Genomic DNA, 21693 nt, shown 5'->3' on the forward strand with positions numbered 1-21693 from the left:
ATAAAAGGAAAACTTTTTCACATTATGTGTAATTCTCAAACTCATGGCCACAGGAAGTTGTTGAGGCCAAGAACTTATTAAGATTCAATAAGAAACTGGAGAATTATATGGATAATACGAATATCCAGAGTTATTGTAAATAATGGTATAAATATTGTCAGGGACATTAAAACATATGCTTTGGGGCTTAAACCAATCTCTAATTTAGTGGTGCACAGACTTTTCCAGTCATGCCCCCCTTTACCATTAACAGAATGTGTCCATGTCCCCCCCGCCCCATTACTGAACAGCCAAGGCTTCCTCAGCAGCAGCAGAGGTTGGGCTGAAGGTGGAGCTGGGGTAGCAACTGGGGATGGAGGAGATATTGAGATTATATGACAGTAAACTCAGATCTGACATTTCAGTGTGGACTAAAATGTGCTGCTTCTAATAGGGTGCAAGTTATTTGACCCCTTTTGGGTTCACAGCTAATTTATGACTGAAATGTCTGCCTGTACCTCACTCGTTACCACTTAGAATTCTTCCCCCCTGCAGGTTGATGAGCCACAATGCAAATTCGTTTTTGCTGCCTTGTTTGTTTTTTAGGGATGATTTTCACAAGATTGTGCTGTGTTCCACAAAAAGAAAAAAATCCTCTTGAGGTTCTTCTTATGTCTTCTGTGTCATAATCAATACAATATATGTTTTCAAGCTTTTCCTCTGCAACCTGGAGGGCTAAGACCTTGAAAATAAAGCTGAGATACTCCCGTAATACCCTAAATCCAGGAGTTAGGGCTTTAAATACCGAACCTTCTGAGACGGGCAATAAAATCACGAGAGTAAGCAACACTGCAAATGTGGTTTCTAGAGCTGCCCCGTGAGTCGTGACGCGCCGCTAGTTAGTGAGACACATGGCCACGGTGTTACAAACGGTGAGGGTGACCCCTTCCCCCCCCATTCAGTACACCACTGCGGCCGCTGCCTGACCGGAGCTCAGCAGCCTGTGGGAGAAGCTTTGGGCACAGGGGCCGCTGACACTGCGATAGGCCTGGAGCTCAGGGCCCAGGAATGCCCAGCCCCACCCACCTCTCCCGAGTGCCCGGGGCTGCTTCCTGTTAAGTCACCTGATCGCGCTCTCTGTCATGTGGCCGCCGGGCTCCTCCAATCAACGGCCCCGGAGCGCTCGGGCCGTCAATTCAAACAGTTAGACCTCGACGGTTAGCAAGTGTCATCCTGCTGGGTGGTCGCTTCCCTCCCCCAGCACCCGCCATCTCCGGCCTGCATTCGGGGCCGCGGCGAGCAGCATGGAGAGCCGGCTGGTGACAGCGGGGCCCTACCGCGCCACAAAGCTGGTTAGAGGGGATGGGGGCGGCGGGTCAGCACGCGGGGCGGGGGGAGAGTCTGTGGGGTGCTGGAGTGTGAGGTTCAAAGCGCTTCCTGGTGGGGAGGGGGACTGGAGCCCCTGAGGGGACGGGTGACGGGGCAAAGGCAGCAAGGGGCGATGGGGTCGGGGGATTGCTGGGGGGACTGGAGCCCCTGAGGGGACGGGTGACGGGGCTAAGGCAGCAAGGGGCGATGGGGGTCGGGGGGTTGCTGGGGGGACTGGAGCCCCTGAGGGGACGGGTGACGGGGCTAAGGCAGCAAGGGGCGATGGGGGTCGGGGGGTTGCTGGGGGGCTGGAGCCCCTGAGGGGACGGGTGACGGGGCAAAGGCAGCAAGGGGCGATGGGGGTCGGGGGGTTGCTGGGGGGACTGGAGCCCCTGAGGGGACGGGTGACGGGGCAAAGGCAGCAAGGGGCGATGGGGGTCGGGGGGTTGCTGGGGGGACTGGAGCCCCTGAGGGGACGGGGCAAAGGCAGCCAGGGGCAATGGGGGTCGGGGGGTTGCTGGGGGGACTGGAGCCCCTGAGGGGACGGGTGACGGGGCAAAGGCAGCAAGGGGCGATGGGGGTCGGGGGGTTGCTGGGGGGACTGGAGCCCCTGAGGGGACGGGGCAAAGGCAGCAAGGGGCGATGGGGGTCGGGGGGTTGCTGGGGGGACTGGAGCCCCTGAGGGGACGGGGCAAAGGCAGCAAGGGGCGATGGGGGTCGGGGGGTTGCTGGGGGGCTGGAGCCCCTGAGGGGACGGGGCTAAGGCAGCAAGGGGCAATGGGGGTCGGGGGGTTGCTGGGGGGACTGGAGCCCCTGAGGGGACGGGGCTAAGGCAACAAGGGGCAATGGGGGTCGGGGGGTTGCTGGGGGGCTGGAGCCCCTGAGGGGACGGGGCTAAGGCAGCAAGGGGCGATGGGGGTCGGGGGGTTGCTGGGGGGACTGGAGTCCCTGAGGGGACGGGTGACGGGGCAAAGGCAGCAAGGGGCGATGGGGGTCGGGGGGCTGCTGGGGGGACTGGAGCCCCTGAGGGGACGGGGGAAAGGCAGCAGGGAGCAATGAGGGCTGGGGGCCTGGCTGGAAGGAATGGGGACCCGTGATCTAAATGCGTTCAACATTTTGCTTTCATCTTGTCTTCTTCCCCCTCCCCCTCCCCGTTCCCTCTCCCTTGCAGTGGAATGAAGTTACTAAATACTTTCGAGCAGGGATGCCACTGCGGAAGCACAGGCAACGTTTCAGAAAATACGGGAATTGTTTTAGTGCCGTGGAAGCTGTGGACTGGCTCCAGGAACTGCTTAGGAGCAACAGGAATTTTGGTCCAGAAGTTACTAGGCAACAAACCGTTCAATTACTAAGAAAGTTTCTCAAGAATCATGTAATTGAGGATATAAAAGGAAGATGGGGATCAGAAAATCTAGATGACAACAACAACCTATTCAGGTGCTGTACGGGTGTACACAAATTGCTAAGCTGTGAAAACTAACCAAGAGTACTCTGTAACGGGATCAGCAGTTACTTTACTGTGGGGAAAGTAATTTTCAATCAAAAGCAATACTGATTCACCAAGAAGTCTGCTTTTCCTCTACTCCTTCATTAATAATGCTGTTATGGGCTGCAGCCCAGCATTTCTGTAGCACTAAGTGCAAGGGGCCTTTCCTGAACCCCACCCTGGCTCCAGAGCTTGCAAGGTGGATAGCATGCATAAGCATTCCTACATTGTGCTGTCTCCCTCCCACGCCAGTGCCTTTTACAGCCTACAGAAGGTATAATTAGAGCAGAATCTTCTCCAAGGACTTAACTTGAAAGTTGAACTTCCCCCTACTGACCTCCAATGAATTTGAGAGAAGGGAATGATAGTCCAAAGCTAATTTGGAATTTTGCCTCATTTAAATTAGGTATATGTTGTAGGGGTGTTCTGTGTTTTCTTCTTTTTATCTTAAGCCTCTAAGGAGTCTTATTGGAATCATCACTGGGCACTAAATTTTTTGATGAAACTAAGTTCTTATTTTTTAATATGTTCCGACTGTATTTACATTTCTCTTGTTAATTATAGATTCCCTTCAACCTCTCCAGTTAAAACTTTGCCAAGAAGGTCCCTGTTGAAAGAGGACACAGAAAATATTCCAAAAGAGGAAGAAAGGCTCTTTAAACTACCACATTTCTCCAGAAGGACTCCTAAAAAATATGAATTACTTGATACTCTGGTAATAACTTGTGCTTCTTATCGTTCATGTGTTCTTTTCAGCATTAGGAAAACAAATATAATCATCTCCTTTAGTGGCTGTATCATCTACTTCTGTAGAATCTTCATCTCCAGCTGAAAAAATAAACTAGCAGTTTCCTCTGGACTACTCTCAGTGAAGTACAACAGTATGAGAATGCGACAGAAAGACACAGCAGCCCTGGTAACAAAAAGCCTTTATGCTGTATGTGGCTGCTTAAAGCTTGGAATGCAACATGAACGGTAGATGTTCAAAATACTGTTTGTATGAAAACCATTTTAATTGTAAACTTTTACGTGGACTTGCTGAAATCTGACAAATTGGAAATAGTGAAATTAAATATTTCTGGCTTTGAATTGTATGTAGTAGATTGAACTACACTGTACAGTAGAAACTGAAATCGATATATCCAACCTCTTCTCTTACCCACAACTTTAGATTAACAATAGACTGGTATTGGCTTATTCTTTTTTTTTTTTTTCCCCTCATTTAGTCACATAATAGCAGAACTAAAAAAGATCACTTAATGCTCTTCCTCATTTCCCCCCGAATATGTTTTATATATTTAAATATTTTATTCTTTTTTGTCAGATGATTAAGAATTTATGAGGAATCTTAGAAACTATACATTTTAGGAACACTAAATCAGGGTACATTACTTAGCTGTTAACTTGCTTAACTCTACAACCTTGAATGTAGCTGACCGGTCATTATTTGTTTTGTTCTTTTGCTAATTTTTTTTGTGTTTCTGAATTTAGGCCCCAGTCTCAGTCCTGCAAGCACTTATGCATGCATTCAGTATTTAGGGCCTTGGTCTCACATTTCATTCTGCATTTTGTTACTTTTGCCTTTAAATTTCAAAATTATGGAAGTATGGTTGGGGTTTTTTTTCTGCAGTGGATGGCAAACATTTCTGTGGATGGAAAAGAGCTTTAGCCTTCTGTTTTAAGATGGGAGAAGACCCATTTAGTGTTAAGAGATCTTAAATTATAAAAAAGAAAATGAATGTGTTCTTTAATTTAGAATAGAGCCTTTTAGAAGTGTATGTGAGTAGGTTTTTGTTTTTAAATAACATTTTACTGGAATTTTGAGTTTGGCTTTTGAGCTACTTCAGAGAGTCAACAAAATATAACATGCATGATTGCTTATTTGTAGGAGAACATAGAAAACACAAAAAGTGAAATAATGGAAGAGGACAAGGAAAACTTACACAGGAAGAAAATAAGTCAAGAGGATATAGAAGAAATTTGGCGAAACATAATTTTGATACAGTAAGTCAATAACAAACTGGAAATGGTTGGGGAGGGCGTGTGTATATATCTTTTCCTGCCAGTACATATGGATTAGGCCATTTTAGCTTCAACATACCATCAGAGCAGAAGGTACATCCATGAGTATATGCTGTGTCAATAATCAATGATCTAAACAAGTGTTTAAATTTTTCAGAAAACTTTTTAATCCTGCAGAAGGAGTAGTTCTGCTAAGTTACACAAGTAACCCATGTACTTTCTAATATATTATCAAGGACCACAGTATTATATTTAGGAAAGTTGCTAAAGTAAATATTATAAGGAGTGAGAATTGCACGTTGAGTAGCTGATTTTCTCTTCCTCCTTTCCTTTGTGGTGTGTATCTGGCACACTTCCTCAAACACTGAATTTATGGCCTGCTTCTTGTTGTTGGCGCTTCCTATTGGTTCAAACAGACCTTTAGTCTGTGGCATAAAAACTTATCTCTGACACTTGGAAGCTTTGGTCTTGGACTAAGAACTTAGAGTTTAATAAGTTAAATTTTGAGGTTTTATTGCTTGTTGAAGAGGTCCTAAAGTAATTAGCTTGCGTTCACGTGCTATCAAGACTTCTGAAACAACATTTGTTCTCTTCCACCCTACAGCTTGCAAACCATTTTAGGTCTACCATCTTTGGAAGAAGTCTTGCACTCAGCGCAAGTAATTCCTCAATATGTCATGTACAACATGACTAACACAAGTAAACATGGTGTTGTTGTTCTGCAAAACAAATCAGGTTTGGTTTTGGTTTTGACATTTGCTTCAAGTGCCAGTATTTAGTTATTGTCAAGTGGTGGATGACAGTAATTAACTATAGTAGTACTTAAAACAGATTTGCTTAGGGTGATAACTTCTGTAGTCTACTTTTCTTTCAAAATTAAAAAGTAGGGCAGGTGAGAATGTAATAAGTATAGTGATTCTATGTATTCTTTTAAAACTAATTAAATTCTATATATGATCTTCCTGTATTTAAAGTTTAACATCAGGTGGCTAGAGTATATAGTATATAGTGGCAGTTGCTGAACAATTTTCTTAAATTTTTTTTTGCAGAAGACCTCCCTCATTGGGTATTGTCAGCTATGAAGTGCCTTGCATACTGTAAGTTATACAAAAGTAGTCTTTAAAATTTCAGATATGAAGAAGCTTATTTTGAGGAGTGGAAATTCCAAAATGTTTGCTTATACGTGAGAGGTACTAAGCTCTTCTACACTGGATGCAAGTTCAACTATATCTAACAACCTGATGTATTCAGAAGATATAACAGTAGGCTGCATAAAACAATTGTGTACAGAGGTGACCTATAAGGAAGATGAGGTAAAGATAATGAAGTTACGTGTGCATTAAAGAGAAAAGAGATCCTATAGACCAATGTACTACTCCTAATCATTGAGTAGACTACCTAAATATCCTAGTACCAGGCTGCACTCTGTGGATCCATGCATGAATCTCTCCCTGCCCTTTCAGAAGGGGATGGTCAGCTGGGGATTTTAACTGAAGTGAGAGGAAGACGGCAACATTCCCCAGCCAATTAGGGAATCTGCAGGAACATACAACTTAGAACTCAATTAATGTTATATGGAGCCCTGCTATGCTGGAGGACCTCACTATCTCTTCTCACTATAAGGAGGGGTCCAAGTGGTAGCTACAGACTGCTGAGTCACTGGAAGAAGCTATGCTGGCAGGAGCTGGGCAGAGATGAAACTTGAGCCTTCAGGCACAGTGCCTCTGTGGTTCCTTCTCAGATGTGGTATTCCAGGGACTAAACTACCTGCTTCTTGCACAGAATTGCTTACTTCTCCCAGGCTGTGAAATAATTCAGAAAAAACTCTGAGCCAAACCTTGAAGAGTTTGCTAGTTTGGCCTAGCCCAGCCCATAATGTGATTATTTTATTTTTTCTGAATAGGCATCAACAGTGCTCAAGATTTTTGGCATTCTTGATGTAAAATATTCCATAGTTTCCACTCTAAAGAACTATCTTTATTAGCCACTATCCATAACTGAAGGTGTGACAAACTTGCAGCACAGTCCTCTCCACTCTAGTTTTTATATAGAAAAGAGGGAATGAAATGAAGAAGTGGAATATTTTCAAGACATAGGTATATGTTCCTACATTGTAGAATCAGTATAGCAAAATTAAGCAAATTCTCTTGAGAAATGAATGGGTGTCACTTCTATCTATGTAATCTACACTGCATTTTTCAGGTTGTTGGCTTTGCCCTGGACTAAAATAGCCTTTTTAAAAATAATATAAAAATTAGCAAAGTTTATAAACTTTAAAAAAAAAATTTACACATGTGAAGTGGGCTAATAGAAATGACTTCACTTGGGATTTTGGGATGTCAGTCTTTCACTTACAGTAACTCCTCACTTAACAGTGTAGTTACGTTCCTGAAAAATGCAACTTTAAGTGAAACTATGTTAAACGAATCCAGTTTTCCCATAAGATTTAATGTAAATGCGAGTGGTTAGGTTCCAAGGAAATTTTTTGGGGCAGACAAAAGGCATTATATACTGTACTGTACTGTGGTTGAGAGGTGCTCCTGGCTTACCGCACACAGGCACAGCCCGCTACAGACAATGAGGTAGGAAAGGATGCTAGGAAGCGCCTTGCGCAGCATCAGCAGCAGCTTTCCCCCAGAAGAACAGGCGCCGACTTTGCCAGGGGATGCTCCAGGCCCGCCTATTCTCAGCCCCTCTCCACCTCCTCCCCGGAGCACACCGCATCCCCGCTCTTCCCTCTTCCTCCCAGCTCTTGCCTGCCGCCAAACAGCTGTTTGGCAGCTAGGGAGACGCTGAGAGGGAGGGAGAGGAGGCAGAGAAGAGGAACTTGTGCAATGCTCCCTTGCTGCTGCTCATCCACAGTCGCTGCTCATCCACAGAATCCTACAAACAGTGGACAGAGCAGGCAGCCAAATGACATTATAAGGGAGCATTGCACAACTTTAAACGAGCATGTTCACTAATGGAGCAGCGACATAACTTCGAAACAACGTTAAGCGGGAGGATGTTAAGTGAGGAGTTACTGTAAAAAACAAAAAAAACACACAGTTTATAAATGCTGTTGAACAAATATGTATGACTATGTTGAAAGTCTTGTATCCAATTGAATTCGTCATCATTTGTACAGAATCTTATGTGTAACTTTTTTTTTTTTTTTTTTTTTTGGGGAGAGTTTGGAGAGGTAGGGAAAACATGAGTTTGACCTCATCGCGTTTCCTGCAGAGCAGTTCTCCTCAAAGAAGCAGTTTGGGGCATGCAAAATTTAGAAATGTCATGTCTTCCAACTCACCATTTCACATGTACTGTACAGTAACTCCTCACTTAAAGTTGTCCCGGTTAATGTTGTTTCATTGTTATGTTGCTGATCAATTAGGGAACATGCTCATTTAAAGTTGTGTGATGCTCGACTGTTATGTTGTCTGGCTACCTGCTTTCTCCACAGCTGGGAGCCACCCTAAGCGGACCCCACCCCCGCCCCCAACAGTGCCGTCCGCCCACCGGCAGACCTCATGGATCGGTCCCTTCCCCCTCCTCCCCCTGCCTCCTGCCCGCGGCAGTCAGCTGGCTTGTGGGGTTTAGGAGGGAGTGGGGGAGGAGTAAGGACTCGGTGCGCAGGCTTCCCCTGCCTCCTGAACACAGCTGATTGCCCTGGGCAGGAGGTAGGGTGGGGAGGGAGGGGGAGCCTGCGCGCCGAGTCCGCATTCCTCCCTCCTTCCTCCTAAACACCGCAAGCCAGCTGATTGCCCCAGGCAGGGGGGATGGGGGAAGACTCGGCGCGCCTCCCCCGTCCCTCTCCTGCCTGCGGCAATCAGATGGCTTGCCACATTCAGAAGGGAGGGGGGAGGAGTGAGGACACAGCGTGCAAAGTAAAGGGGGGGGGCTTGAGGGGGGGGGGCTTGGGGGCAGGGGTGGAGTGGGTGGGCTGAGGGTTGAGTGATGACGATCCTGACAGGGAATGCTGCTCCAAAGTGATTAGGGAAGTTGGTCATCTAATGACTTGCTATAAAGAAATTTACCAAGGGGGGGGGAGGAAAGCAAAACAACAATCTCTCAATGTGTTTCTTTGAGTTCAGTAAGTTCAGCAAGAGGAGCAGCGGGACAATCCACCCTCTTCCAATCTCTGACTCCACCACCTCAACCAAGCTTCATACTCAGCAATGATGACTGTAGTATTAAATTGCTTGTTTAAAATGTATATAATGCCTTTTGTCTGACAAAATAAAATTTGTCTGGAACCTAACCCCCCCCCCCTTTACATTAATTCTTATGGAGAAATTGGATTCGCTTAACATTGTTTCACTTAAAGTCACATTTTTCAGGAACATAACTACAACATTAAGTGAGGAGTTACTGTATCTGCATTGGTGCCTGTGCCACTGTGTGGCTTTTTTGCGGCCTCTCTCCCCACAACCTCCAGCAAAGCTCAATAAGAAGCTATGATGGCTGTGTCATTGCATGCATATATGTGTCTCTCTAACTGTTCGGTAGCAGCTGCAGAAGGGGCTCATGTGCAGCTAATAGAGCCTGGAGTTAAGTTTGCACTGGGTGATTCACAGAAAGTGACATTCCCCCATTTCATGCACAGCCCCTAAAAAGCCAGAGTCCATTTGTGAAGAAAACTGTAAAGGAAAATGGGGACAGGGCAGAGGCTGTTGCTTTGCTTCATCCTAGCCCATCTTTCTGTGGGAGTATGGTGGAGACCCATCTGCAGGGAAACTCTGGTTCAGTTTATTCTCTCCTTGTTTTCACCCATGCCCATAAATTGGTTAATTATATAGTTCGTTACACGCTTTTGAAGATGCTGTAGTGGGTGAAGAGCAAACCTAAAGTGAGCAGTTGTGATCTTCTAGGGGGCATACAGGTGAACAAAGTTTGCTGTTATTGCACCAGTTATGTAAGCTTTCAGTAGTGTGTGCTCACTTAAAATAAAAAAGCACACCTATCTCCCAGATGGAAAAAAGAAACGAAACTTCAGCAGCTTTATTAGTGAATTGAGCCCTAAGCGTCTTGAATATGGAAAAAATCTTAAATCTATTCAGAGTATCTGAAAATAAACTCCTAGGTGCCTGTAACTTTTGTTTTATTGCTTATCTCTATGTAATCTGTTTGATTTGAGGGTGGGGCTGTTGTAGTAATTTTAACAGAAAAACTAAGATTAATTGCTTCTTTTGACTCCTTTTTTAGGAGTGGGTGAGAAGCAGAAAGGGTTGAAGTAGTCAAATAAGGGACTTCCTCTAATTTATTAATATTGAAGTATCTATCTTCTAAAGTTGAGCGACAGCTTCTTGCTCATCTGTTGCTATATAAACAGTTTTATTCTGTTTCTGCGTACTAGTTACACAAGGCTGAACTATTGGTCCAATGTTTGTATAAGTAGATGGCTGACATGACACTCCTTGAGAAATACTAGGCCGTCCCTACCATTCTTTCTGCTAATGTTGCAGAAGTTTTCTGTTGTGTGGTGTTTTTATTTATTTATTTATTTATTTTAAATATGTGATTATGAGAATAGTACTGTCATGAGCCTTCTTTCCTCGCCTTCTTTTTAGGGCCTAGAAGTAATGACATGAGCCAACCAACTTACGTTGGTTTTGAACGGGATGTGTTCAGAACAGTTGCTGATTACTTTCTCAATCTACCTGAACCATTGCTTACTTTTGAATACTATGAACTGTTTGTGAACATTCTTGGTATGTATGACTTGAGAAATAATGTATTTTGTTAAGTGTTAAGTACAAATTTGAGTCTAGTGGGTTACATATATGTAACTGTGTGCAGAATTTGGCCCCCAATCTGTATGGCAGTATGAATTTGTGGGAGGCCACCAGTGCAGTAGTAGCTCTACATTACAATCTGAGTGAAAATAGAATTACATTCTTGTGACAATAAATCCATATAAATTATCTGGTCTGATACTGTCAAAGTATAATAACCACAGTCTCAAATAGTGTAAACTAATCCTTGTCTTGTTTCTAAAAGCTAAATGTAAAGTTTTATTGTCCTTAATCCTGCATGTATGGGCTGTTTGTTGCATGTCTTGTAGTTAAAAAAAAGCATTAAACAACTAACCATGTGGACTATATTAATGTCTTATATTTGTTAACTGTTCTGTTTTACTTAGCTACTTCAGTTCGTTCTTATCTTGTTCACTTTCACACCGTTTGCATCTTAACTTGTATTTCATTTTCTGATAGTTGTGTGTGGCTACATCACAATTCCATATAGACCCAGTGGAAAATACTGTATCCAAGATGAGGCGTGTGACCCACAGCCTTCAAAAACTCTGCACTTGAACTCTTTCAAGTCAACTGAATGTCTTCTACTAAGTTTACTTCGAAAAGAGACTGAAAAACAAGAGGAAGAATCTGAGCCTTCTGGAAATATTTCCCAAAATGAACATACTCTTCAAAAAGGATGTGCTAAAAAATTACAGCACTATAACTTTGCGTGTAAACAAGCCAGTGCTCATGACTTAAGAGGAGAAAGTTGTCAAAATCTGTCAGGTTTAAAGAATGAACAGGCCCAGCCTCTCAAACTTAGGGCAAGGTGCTATTCTTTGGAACGAATTGCAGCTACTACCTCAAGTTTTTGTAGTGAAGTGAGATCAAACTCCCTCTATCAATCTGACATTAACATAAAGTCAGGCAAAAATAAGGAAAACCCACTACTACACTCTGGGTACAAAGCAGAATCGCTGTTGAATATTGGATCAAATAGCACTGGGCAGAAACAACCGTGTGGTTCCAGGAGAGTGTCTGCATCAACAGTTCACGATCAAGAGCTATGTAATGGGAATCACAAATCTAAGCAACTCTGCAGGTCTCAGAGTTTACTTGGAAGCAGTAAGTCCAGAAATTGCAGTGGCATCAATACACCTGTTGCTGAAATCACAGTAAAACCATATCCAATAGTTCATCTTGGACAAAGGAAATCAAGTACTACCAGTGTGGTTACTATAGTAGAAAATGAGCCTATGGATTCTGATATCACAGTCAATAAACGACTCTGCAAAAGTGCAGTAGAACTTTCAGAAAACTCTTTCATTCCAGCTTCCTTTATGTTGACTGGCACGCAAAGTAAGATTGCTCTTCAAAGCATGTGGTATTGGCTTACTGTGTTGACTAACTGTCTCTGCTTTCCTACTTTCTTTAGCTCCATTGTTGGATTTTTAAATAGCAAAATCTGTTTTTCATGGTTTGTTTAAAGAATATTCTAATGGCTATGAAGTTTAAGTAACTTAACTAATTATATTAAATACAAGCTTTTGTTATCTTCCATAATACATGCTCTTGGGTAGTATCCTCTCTTCCCCAAATAGTGATGTCTAAGCAGTTCACCATATTTTGCTCTTTGTTCAAAGTAAGTACTATTCCTTGTGATACAAACATCTGAGAGGAATCAGCATAGACTTCCCTGCTTCTAAGTGATGTCTCTTCACAGTTGTTGAAACTGGATGCTGAATGAAGTTTATAGGAGTCTTTAGAAGCCTGGAAATTGGCTAACCAATATATAATATAATAACAGAAAATACTCGACACTGATGTGCAGAAATAGCTTCAGTTATATTCCTTATCTGATCTTGACCTGAGCCAATAATGTGTCAGAACAAAATGAGATAAATTGGGGGTGAAGACCATGCAAAAAATGTTGAAATAACTTTGATCCCTTTAAAGCACAGTCTTCTCTAACATAAAAAGTGGCTGCTGTCTTAACTGAATAAAATGAAATTGCTGATGTACCACTATCCTTCATATTGTTTCAAAACTTAATTACACCTGTTTTTATAATTATTAACTTCTAGATCTTCTCCGGCCTCATTTAGAAAGGGTTGCCATTGAAGCACTACAGATATGCTGTTTGTTGCTTCCTCCACCAAATCGTAGAAAGCTTCAACTCCTAATGCGTATGATCTCTCGAATCAGCCAAAATGTTGATATGCCTCGACTTCATGATGCAATGGGCACAAGGTCTCTGGTAAGACACCTTCTTCTAAGAGTATGGATAGCTTTATTCAATAGCATAAAAATAATGCTTAAATCTGAGAAAAGCAAGAATATTCAATGTTAAAGGAGGAACTTAGTCTTTGTCTCACTACATCTAGTATGTAACACAGATATGTCACCCCGGTATACTTGTAAAAATCTGTATCAAAGTGAACTCTCTTGTTTAACTCCATCTGAACATATTCAAAATAGGTTTTTGGGAAAACACTTTATTTGAACAGCCTTTATTAACTTTCTAAAAGAACAGAAAAGATTCAGTATCCTTTTTGCTTCAGTGTTGTCCCGTTCCTTCTACACCTCACTGTCAATAACTAAATTGATATTGTGAATTAAATTCCTACAAAACCTTGTAAGTATTTTTTAACTGACTCTCTGTTTTAACTGATATGAACACAAAACTTATTTTGCTTTCCTGTATCTTAAAAGGTCTAATGGATACGTTTTGAAAAATAGTTTTTGGCTAAAACTCTTGCTGAGTGTCTACTTGAGGTAGTTTATTTTTTTGTTTTGTCCAGTATGGAGTGAATTTCCATAGCTGAGCGTTAGCATAGCCTTTTTATTATATAAATATTGTGTCAGGACTCTAGCTATTGTACACCGATGCCACTAGATCTTAAAATTAAAGAATGGACCTAACTGTAGGGTTTACATTTTGAACTCTAGTAGGTCCGATGTCAGAAAGGAAACAGAAGTGAGTCTGTGGAAAGGCTTAAAGAATAGCTGTAAGGACTGAGTTTAAGCTTGCAGTGGAAAGAATAGAGGTATTTACAGTGGTTAGAATGACATCAAACCTGTAGGTTCTCTTACCTTAGTACCTACAGTTATTTTAAAACACATTAAACAAATACTGATTCAAGAATGTTAATTAAAAATGGGAAACAAGAAATGAGTAACTACTTGTCAGTTATTGCAAGTGATGTAACAGAGGTTCTGACCATTTATGCCATCTTGAAATCTCATAATGCTTCTTTTTTGTGCAAGAGACAAGGGTGTTAGCCAGTGAGCCCTAGACTATTAAAGTTTTCGTACATAAACTGGAAGGATGGTGAAGAAATTAGTATAGTTTTGATTGAGGTATGGAGCTAGAAGCTAGGCAGATCTGAGTTGTATTCCCAAATCAGTGTATACAGCCCTTACTACAGTGGGGCCTTTATCAGTGATTGGGGCCTCTAGATCCTGCCACAACACAGTCTGTAATTATTCTGGGGAGTTCATAAATATTATTAATAAAGTGATTTGAGATCTGCAAATGGAAGACCATGTATAAGTGCAAATTATGTGTTGAGTTTTTGATTGGCTTTTTTTTTTTTTAAGGAGAGCACTTCCCCTAACTTCAACTGAATATTGTTCTCTTCTTACCTAAACTATTGCTGTATTGCTGCAAAATGTTCAGAAACTGCCATGTTTCATCCCAAAAATGACTGTTTCATAGACAAACCTATTCCTATTGCATTTTGTAAAGCACTTGGGATCCACTAATACATTTGGGTGAAATGTGCCAAATAAATACTAGTTCATTATTCATTTAGAGCTGTTGGCTTCCCTCTGCTACCTTAAGCAGAGGGGAGCTAAATTTGGAAGAACCTAGTGGGCAGGTGAGGAATAGAAATATCAACTCTGTGGCATGTTAGCCTCTAGATCAGTGGTTCTCAACCTGATAAACATTGTGGGCCACATATGCAGCTCTCTATATATTATGTGGGCCGCATCCACACAATATATATACTATCTGTGTGGCCCTGGGGATGTTACATGGGCCACAGCTGTGTTGATTGGGCCAGGGGTTGAGAACCACTGCTCTAGATTCTGCAAGCATTAACTCCCTCTGAGTCTCCTCTTCTGCTGTTACTGTGCAAAACCGGGAGAAGTTTCCATGGGGAAAAGTAACCCAGATAGCTATTTCAAGATGTGTGGCTTTTCCTACATAGTGGAGAATGTGACTGTGATGCAGTTTTCTTGGACTCTTCTTCCTGGTTAAATTTTTTTTAAATTGAAACTAAAACTAAGCTCTGGTTAATCATAAGAACAGAGCATAATTCTAATTTTATACAAAAATCACTATGTTTCAAATGGGGGGAAATGGCAGATTTCCTCCTTGCTCTATCAATGTATGTCAATAGTGCAGGAAGGTGAGGTACTTTGATGCAAATCTGTAGCAGGGAGTGCAGTACGGAGCTGCAGGGAGAGAGAAAAGAATCCAAATGCTATAGTTGTACATACTAACAACCTGTTAAATACTTGTAGATGATACAGACTTTTTCTCGATGTGTGTTATGCTGTGCAGAAGAAGTGGACCTTGATGAGCTACTTGCCACAAGATTAGTTTCATTTCTAATGGATCATCAGCAGGACATTTTTCAAGTTCCAGCTTACCTACAGGTTGCAGTGCAAGATCATATAGAATCTCTAAAGAACGCTCAGGTGGGTCCTGTGACAAAAAGTTGAAACCCCTTTGCTAATCGCTGTTTATGAATTGTAGGGTATTAAACTACTACTGTTAGTTTAAAAAACAAAACTATATTCCATTGCCTTTTTTTTTTTTTTTAAAGTACAAACTTTCATGCAACTAGCTTTACAATTATAGATAGGTTTTTCACTTTTTTTAGCAATTTAACTTATTAAAACTTGCATTTAATTTACAATGTAACTGAATGCCAGTGAGGCAATAACTTTGCAACCAAGCAAGATCCTTAAAGCATGTGTAGACTCTTTTGTTGCCATTCTTGTTTCAGTTCCAACATCCAGGGGAAGACATCAGTGCTATTTTGCCAACTTATTCATATTGTAAGCGGATAACTCCTCAGGAGTTTGATGAACAAAAAGTTTCTACCTCTCAAGCTGCAGTTGCAGAACTCTTGGACAACATTATCCGGGACAAAAGCTTGTCTCTGAGAGACAAAAAGAAAAAGCTAAAACGGGTAAGAAAAGAAATGGGCTATTTTTTTTTTTTTTTGGTGGGACTTTGGTTTTGGGTTTTTTTTAGAACACTCAGTTGCAGCGTGCAAATTGGTTTTAAAACATGCATAGAGGTGGAGGAGAGAATTAGTTACCTAATTACTAGATCCTAGCACATCAGCAAACTCTTTAAAAATGAATTCTAGTCTGATAGCAAAAAGAATTGGGTACAGCCATCTGGATGAGTGCTTGTTGTGATGGCAAGTTCTGATCCTGTTTTGAAGGGAGCTTGGTCTCCACTACAAGAATTCATGTTGATTAGCAACAATGTTTTTCAAACTAAGCACAATTTAAGAGTAAAACACAAATCATTTTTTTTCAAAGCCCTCTGCTTTAAATAGCAACTCTGCGGTAGAAATTAGTTATTTCTTGTGATATACTAAATGCACCAGATTTCTTGTTTCATTTTTGTGCCACGATCTTCACTAGGTAAAACTCTGATGTGAAGGGCACAAAAATAAAAATAGTAGTTTTGGTTAAAATTTTAAGACCAGACTATTCGGAATGAGAAGCCCTCTTATGACCAAATAACTGGTACTTTCTAACATACTCATAGAATTCTGAATAACTTACATATTGCTTCAGGTTATCTGATATTTCTAAATTCTACTAATCTGCTGCCCAGCAGTCAAACTAAAAGCTCAACAACTTTGGCAGGACTTAATGCTGGAGGATTTTTTTTCTCTTGCAGAAACCCTTTGGCAAATATCTCTGATCAGTGAATAGTGTACTTGTCCCAGAATTAACTAAGCACATCTTGTGACTCAAACACAGCTCCACAAAAGCTGCTTTTAAATCTTCAAGTTGCCCCCTTCTCCCTCTTCCACTCCCCCTCCTCCAGCCTCCACAAAAATAATGATTTTTTAGGACTTGAAATGTTTCTTAAACTTGGTCACAAACCAAAAGGCTGGCCCTCCATTTTTTTTTAATTAATTGAAACTGGTTGTATGAAATAAATAGTAGCAGCATTGGTAGATTAAATCTTTTGACTACCCCCAAATTTCTGTGTGGAAACGGGAGGGAATTCCCCATGTACCCCTTGCCTTTCATCCCTGCAAGAGTCAGGCTACAGCCTCTGCAGAGTAGGGAGTGTAGAGAGAGCTCTAGCTGTAGCCCTTTGATCTTGGGGCTCACTGCATTTGCTCTAAACTGGCCCTGTATGCATATGTATTTTTGGACAAAAATGCTCAGGTGTTGTGATATTGAAATGCACAAGTTTGCCTCAGTAGCTCAAGCTGAGGCCTAGGTCTAGTAGAAAGCCAGACAGATAAAAGTACTATGCTCATCTGCACAGCCACAACACACTGTAATTTCTAAATAAAATTACTGTGCTGGAATAGTTGGTGAATTGTTGTTCCTTCATTATACCTGAACACAACCAGAAAAGTGCATATTGCTTCTCTAGCATTTTTTGGCACTCTGCAGTGCGTCCAGTGACTTTTTGTTTGAAACTGATGGGGGGGGCAAATATTGTTTGGAAGTGGTACACCAAAAACTCAATGAGCACATGCACCACAGTCTGGGAACTTCTCATATAAAGTCAATTAATTTGTAAGACTGCGTGAGGCCATGAGAATATGTAAGAATTAGTAGTCTTACTCTCAGCGATTGAGGCAGACACTACATACTTTCCTGAAATGATAACCCTGTGGAGCATGTTGCTTTTTTTGTGTTTTTTTTTTTTTTTTAAATCCATATGCTCTTTCCTTTAGGAGTAGGTCCAATTATTTCTCCCACCCACCCCAAGCCTATAAACTGTGCTGTCATTTTGAAAAAGCTGACTTCATCAGCAGAAAGTTTTTGGTCTGTTGAAATAAGTTCATATACCACTTACCCTCTTCCCAACCACTGCACCAAAAAATTGAAGAGATAATAGGAAAGCAGCTTGGTTTCAGAAACCCATTTTTGATGTGATATTCCATATCTACAGATATGGAAAACAGGATGAGTAGGAAGCTTTCCTAGTACCATCAATATTTTCATAATCTAAACTTTAATGCAAAAAACTATTTTTTTTAACTATCTGTTGTTATGGTCATAAAAGATTCCAAATGAGAACAGAGTGTCTGCCAGTGCAAGACTGTCTTCCTTTGTCTGCAGATAGATGGCTCCAGTTTTGCTATGCTGCAGAAGGGTGAAAGCTGATTGGAATGTTCAGAACTTTGTGGATGGTGCAAACTGATAAGCCTCATGTCTATGTCACTGCTGTTTGACAAAGTCAGGAGCAACAGCAGAGAATAATATTTAAAATGGAGAGATGAGTGTAGTTCTGCATGAGGGTAACTGGCATTGGCTGAGTACAGGATAGAGGAGTGCTTGCACATACCTCCATCTCAAACACAGTAGCCAGGAGACCATGGAGTGGGCGTGGGAAAGAGAGAGAATGTACTTCTTTTTCGTGAGAGAGAGAGAGAGACTTCAAAGTTATCAGAGTCGGATCTGAAAGATAAAACCCATGAACAGGGTTCAAACATGCCATCCTGGTAGGTATTCTAGCACCTCTTTCCCAGCAGCTGTTGGAGGCAGAAAGAGAAGGAAAAGAGGAGAATTAGCCGTAGAGAGGAACTAAAGAGTTAAGCCATGCTATATTATAGAAAAGAAAATGTAGAGTAAAGCATTGAAGGGAAGTAAGGCCTGACAAAAATACAAAATAGGGAGTACTATACACTTTTTTTAAACAATGCATTAAATAGAAATGGGATAATGTTACAGTTTAATGCAGTACAAAATGGTTATTTTCCTGTAGGGCAGGAGCCAGGGGTTTGGTAGGATATCACAGCAAAGGTATTTTTCATCCTGCCTAGCAGGCTTACTCCCCAGACTGATAGTTGTCTAATCAGGTTCAGTTATATTCTTTTAAGTAGTCTTTTTTATAATTACTCTTTTTTGTTTTTTAGTTTCAGAAGGAATATCCACTGATCTACCAGAACAGATTTCCAACTACAGAAAGTGAAGCAATATTATTTGAAAACAAACCAACAATTAAGCAACCAATGCTTAGCCTGAAAAAACCAAAGTTTCGTAGCCTAAGATACTAATTCAACTATACCTCTTGAATTTATTTATCTGGTTGGTATATGCATAGTCTAGTGAAGGATACTTACTATGAAAATCTGATATTTACTTTGTGGAGGGGGAGAGAGATGTGCACATGCACACTTTTTATGTTAAAAGGTGCCAAAGTATCTTTGTTCTGGAGATCATTTTTCACTTATCAAATCTTGAAATGAGATAAATATTTAATGTTTACAAGTTACCCAACACATGCAAACAAATACTGAGTTGTATGTGTTGAATCTCAGAAGTAAAAAGAAATGTGAAAAGAAACATGAAGTTATTAGTAACCAAAAAATGTCTGTGTGTTATTACTAGAGTCTGGGAAACTAATAGTATGCATATTGTTGTAACTTTTGTGTTAAATCTGTTTTGAAAATGATGCTATTTAAATTGTAGTTTTGGTTTTTAATAATTTCTTGTGTACTGTATAAATGCTCTGGTTGGCTACTCCGTATAGTGTGTACTTGCAAAAAAAGATTACCTTTTTGGATTGAAAAAGGTGACATCCGGGCCTCACTGGCTTCAGTAGGGCTAGAAATTCACCCTAGGTTACGGATTAATCTGTTTATCCAACTTCAAACTCATATATACTTTTCATTTTGCACTCATTTGTAAATCATTAAAATCATTTTAACTTTTTAATATATTTATACATGTTAAAACTATTATACTTGGTTTTATATATATTTCTAATTTTTGATGGAAAGCTGGTCTCAAATACATGGATAACTGACCTGAAACACTGCTTGAACAAAATAAGGAAGAGGGGAGGATGATATATACCTACACTGAACCAAATTGGCATATAGGTATTAGGCTTCAGTGTTTTATTTATAACACTGCTGAGCTGGCTTTTACAAGACTTTTGGAAAATGTCTGTATTGTTCCCTTTCTTAAACATCATGGGTGATATTATGGCCCTAATGAAGGCAATGGGAGTTTTCCTGTTGACTTGATGGCTAGGATGTCATCCCTTGTCTTCAGCAGGATTTTAAATCTCTGTGCAATAAATTTCACATCTTGAAAGTAGGTTTTTTTTCCCAGGTATTTCCATACACTATGCTAACATTTGTGTACTATTTTTGTTGTTGTTGCCAGGGTTTTTTGTGGGTGGGTTTGATTTTTGTCTTTTAAATTCAGGACAACATGTGCATATGCAGGGAGCTTTTGTTGGGGGGTGGGTTTGTTTTATCCATTCAGTTTTATGGGTCACTTATTTGTCCATTCCTTAAGCACTTTTGTGTATTGTTAAAGGTATAAATTAGATGTAAATGGTCACTGCTAGTTATGCTGGTGATTTAATGTAGTTAAATCACAGTTTATTTATCTATCTAATGCAAAAGCCTTGTCATAATGTTAAACTCTTTTGCACGTTGTACATGCATGTTAAGCCATACTGAAACTAAACTTTGATTGTAGGGAGCATGTGTTTTTGTGTGTGTAGTTTTTAAACTCTGGATTTGTAGATAATCTTTTTGGATGAGTCCTGGGCCTATTGTAGTCAATGGGAGTTGTACCACTAATTTCACCCTTTAAGAATCCAGATCCAGCCCCTAAATTCAAACATGTGGAACTGTATACATGTGAGTAGCCCTACAAGGGGATTACTCTTTGTAAGTGTTTGTAGAATTGGGCTTCAGCTTGTACATAAAGTAGCTGCATTACAGCTGTAAAACAACAACCAGCTAAATGATTTAGAATCTTAGTGAACTGCAAAAGGTGGGATGAAGGAGGAAGGGGGTTTGTGCCATTCCTTATGCATTTATAAAAGCATAGCCTGAGAGTCATCTTGCCCACCCCTCAAAAAACAAAAAAATCCTGATTGTTTTCTTACAATAGAAATGCAGGTCTTGTCTGACTTATGGGAGATGGTAGAACTAGTGAAACTGATAGAAGAAGGGAAGGGATTTTCTTTTAGGCTGGTTTTAAACTTAGTTTTTGTTAATGCCTTTATACAGTGTATAGGAGGTGGTAAAGCACAAACCTTCTTCCCTTTCCCTATGCAAGTCACCTTTAAAGATTCCGAATCAGTAGGTATATACTGTGAAATAGTGTCTTACATCAGAATTATTATAATATCACCTATGAAAGATAAGAATTTGTATCCAACACCAATTAGCATACATGGTGAAGGAGGAATCATGAGATTTGTGGACAATGTTGCTTGAATGCTGGAAGAGTGACTTACGGAATATTCATTTTGTGACCTGTCTGTTTTAGTCTTTTGTGGGAAATCTGTGGGATGGGAGAGTTTTTATTACTGTGTCATCTGAACTTGCTGAGAGCAGGATGGGATGATGTGGAAGTAAAAGTGCATGGAAGTTAAAAACATTGCTCCATTGCTGTCAACTGTGTGGCTGCATCAGTGGTCAAGGTTGGGTATGTGGGGAGTTTAGTGACGAGCCAGGCTGAGTGCATTTAGGCTTAGTTCTTGTTCAATGCATTTGGAAATCCTTGGAGGGAATGTAACTAAAGTGTAAAGTATAATTAGTTTTCAAGTAGTAGTCCATAAGGACACAAGAATGACCATACTGGGTCAGACCAATGGTCTATCTTTCCCAGTACCTTATCTGTTGACAGTGGCCCATGCCATATGCTTCAGCGGGAATGAACAGAACAGGGTAATTACAGAATGAGCCATTTCCCATTATCTGGTCCCAGCTTCTGGCAGTCAGAGGCTTAGGGACATCCAGAGTATGGGGTAGCATCCTTGAATTTATCTATTTCCAGTTTAGTCTTCACAACATCCCCAGCAGCAAGTTCCACAGGCTGAGTGTGCATTGTGTGAAGAAGTACTTCCTTATGTTTGTTTTCAACCTGTCG

General features: G+C 40.9%; 1 protein-coding gene across 2 annotated transcripts; it reads left to right on the forward strand.

Annotated features, from left to right (window-relative positions):
• Positions 1 to 1274: 1274 nt before the first annotated feature.
• Positions 1275 to 20284, forward strand: DEPDC1 (DEP domain containing 1). Of its 2 annotated transcripts, XM_077824017.1 has the most exons (12): positions 1275 to 1331; positions 2519 to 2784; positions 3398 to 3548; positions 4722 to 4837; positions 5460 to 5590; positions 5905 to 5952; positions 10405 to 10545; positions 11050 to 11931; positions 12657 to 12829; positions 15103 to 15279; positions 15591 to 15776; positions 18711 to 20284. In XM_077824017.1, the coding sequence occupies exons 1-12, from the start codon at positions 1284 to 1286 to the stop codon at positions 18849 to 18851; spliced, it is 2460 nt and encodes an 819-aa protein (XP_077680143.1). In that variant the 5' UTR covers positions 1275 to 1283; the 3' UTR covers positions 18852 to 20284. The 2 variants fall into 2 exon arrangements, with proteins under 2 accessions (XP_077680143.1, XP_077680144.1); XM_077824018.1 differs by lacking the exon at positions 11050 to 11931.
• The last annotated feature ends 1409 nt before the right edge of the window (positions 20285 to 21693 follow it).

This window comes from Eretmochelys imbricata, chromosome 8 (genome assembly GCF_965152235.1).
Source record: "Eretmochelys imbricata isolate rEreImb1 chromosome 8, rEreImb1.hap1, whole genome shotgun sequence".
In the NCBI taxonomy this organism is placed as follows: domain Eukaryota; kingdom Metazoa; phylum Chordata; order Testudines; family Cheloniidae; genus Eretmochelys; species Eretmochelys imbricata.

Coding starts and splice junctions, on each gene's coding strand:
- DEPDC1 (XM_077824017.1), top strand. CDS start 1,284: ATGGAGAGCCGGCTGGTGACAGCGGGGCCCTACCGCGCCACAAAGCTG. Junction 1,332..2,518: donor CCTACCGCGCCACAAAGCTG/GTTAGAGGGGAT, acceptor TCTCCCTTGCAG/TGGAATGAAGTTACTAAATA. Junction 15,280..15,590: donor AATCTCTAAAGAACGCTCAG/GTGGGTCCTGTG, acceptor TTCTTGTTTCAG/TTCCAACATCCAGGGGAAGA.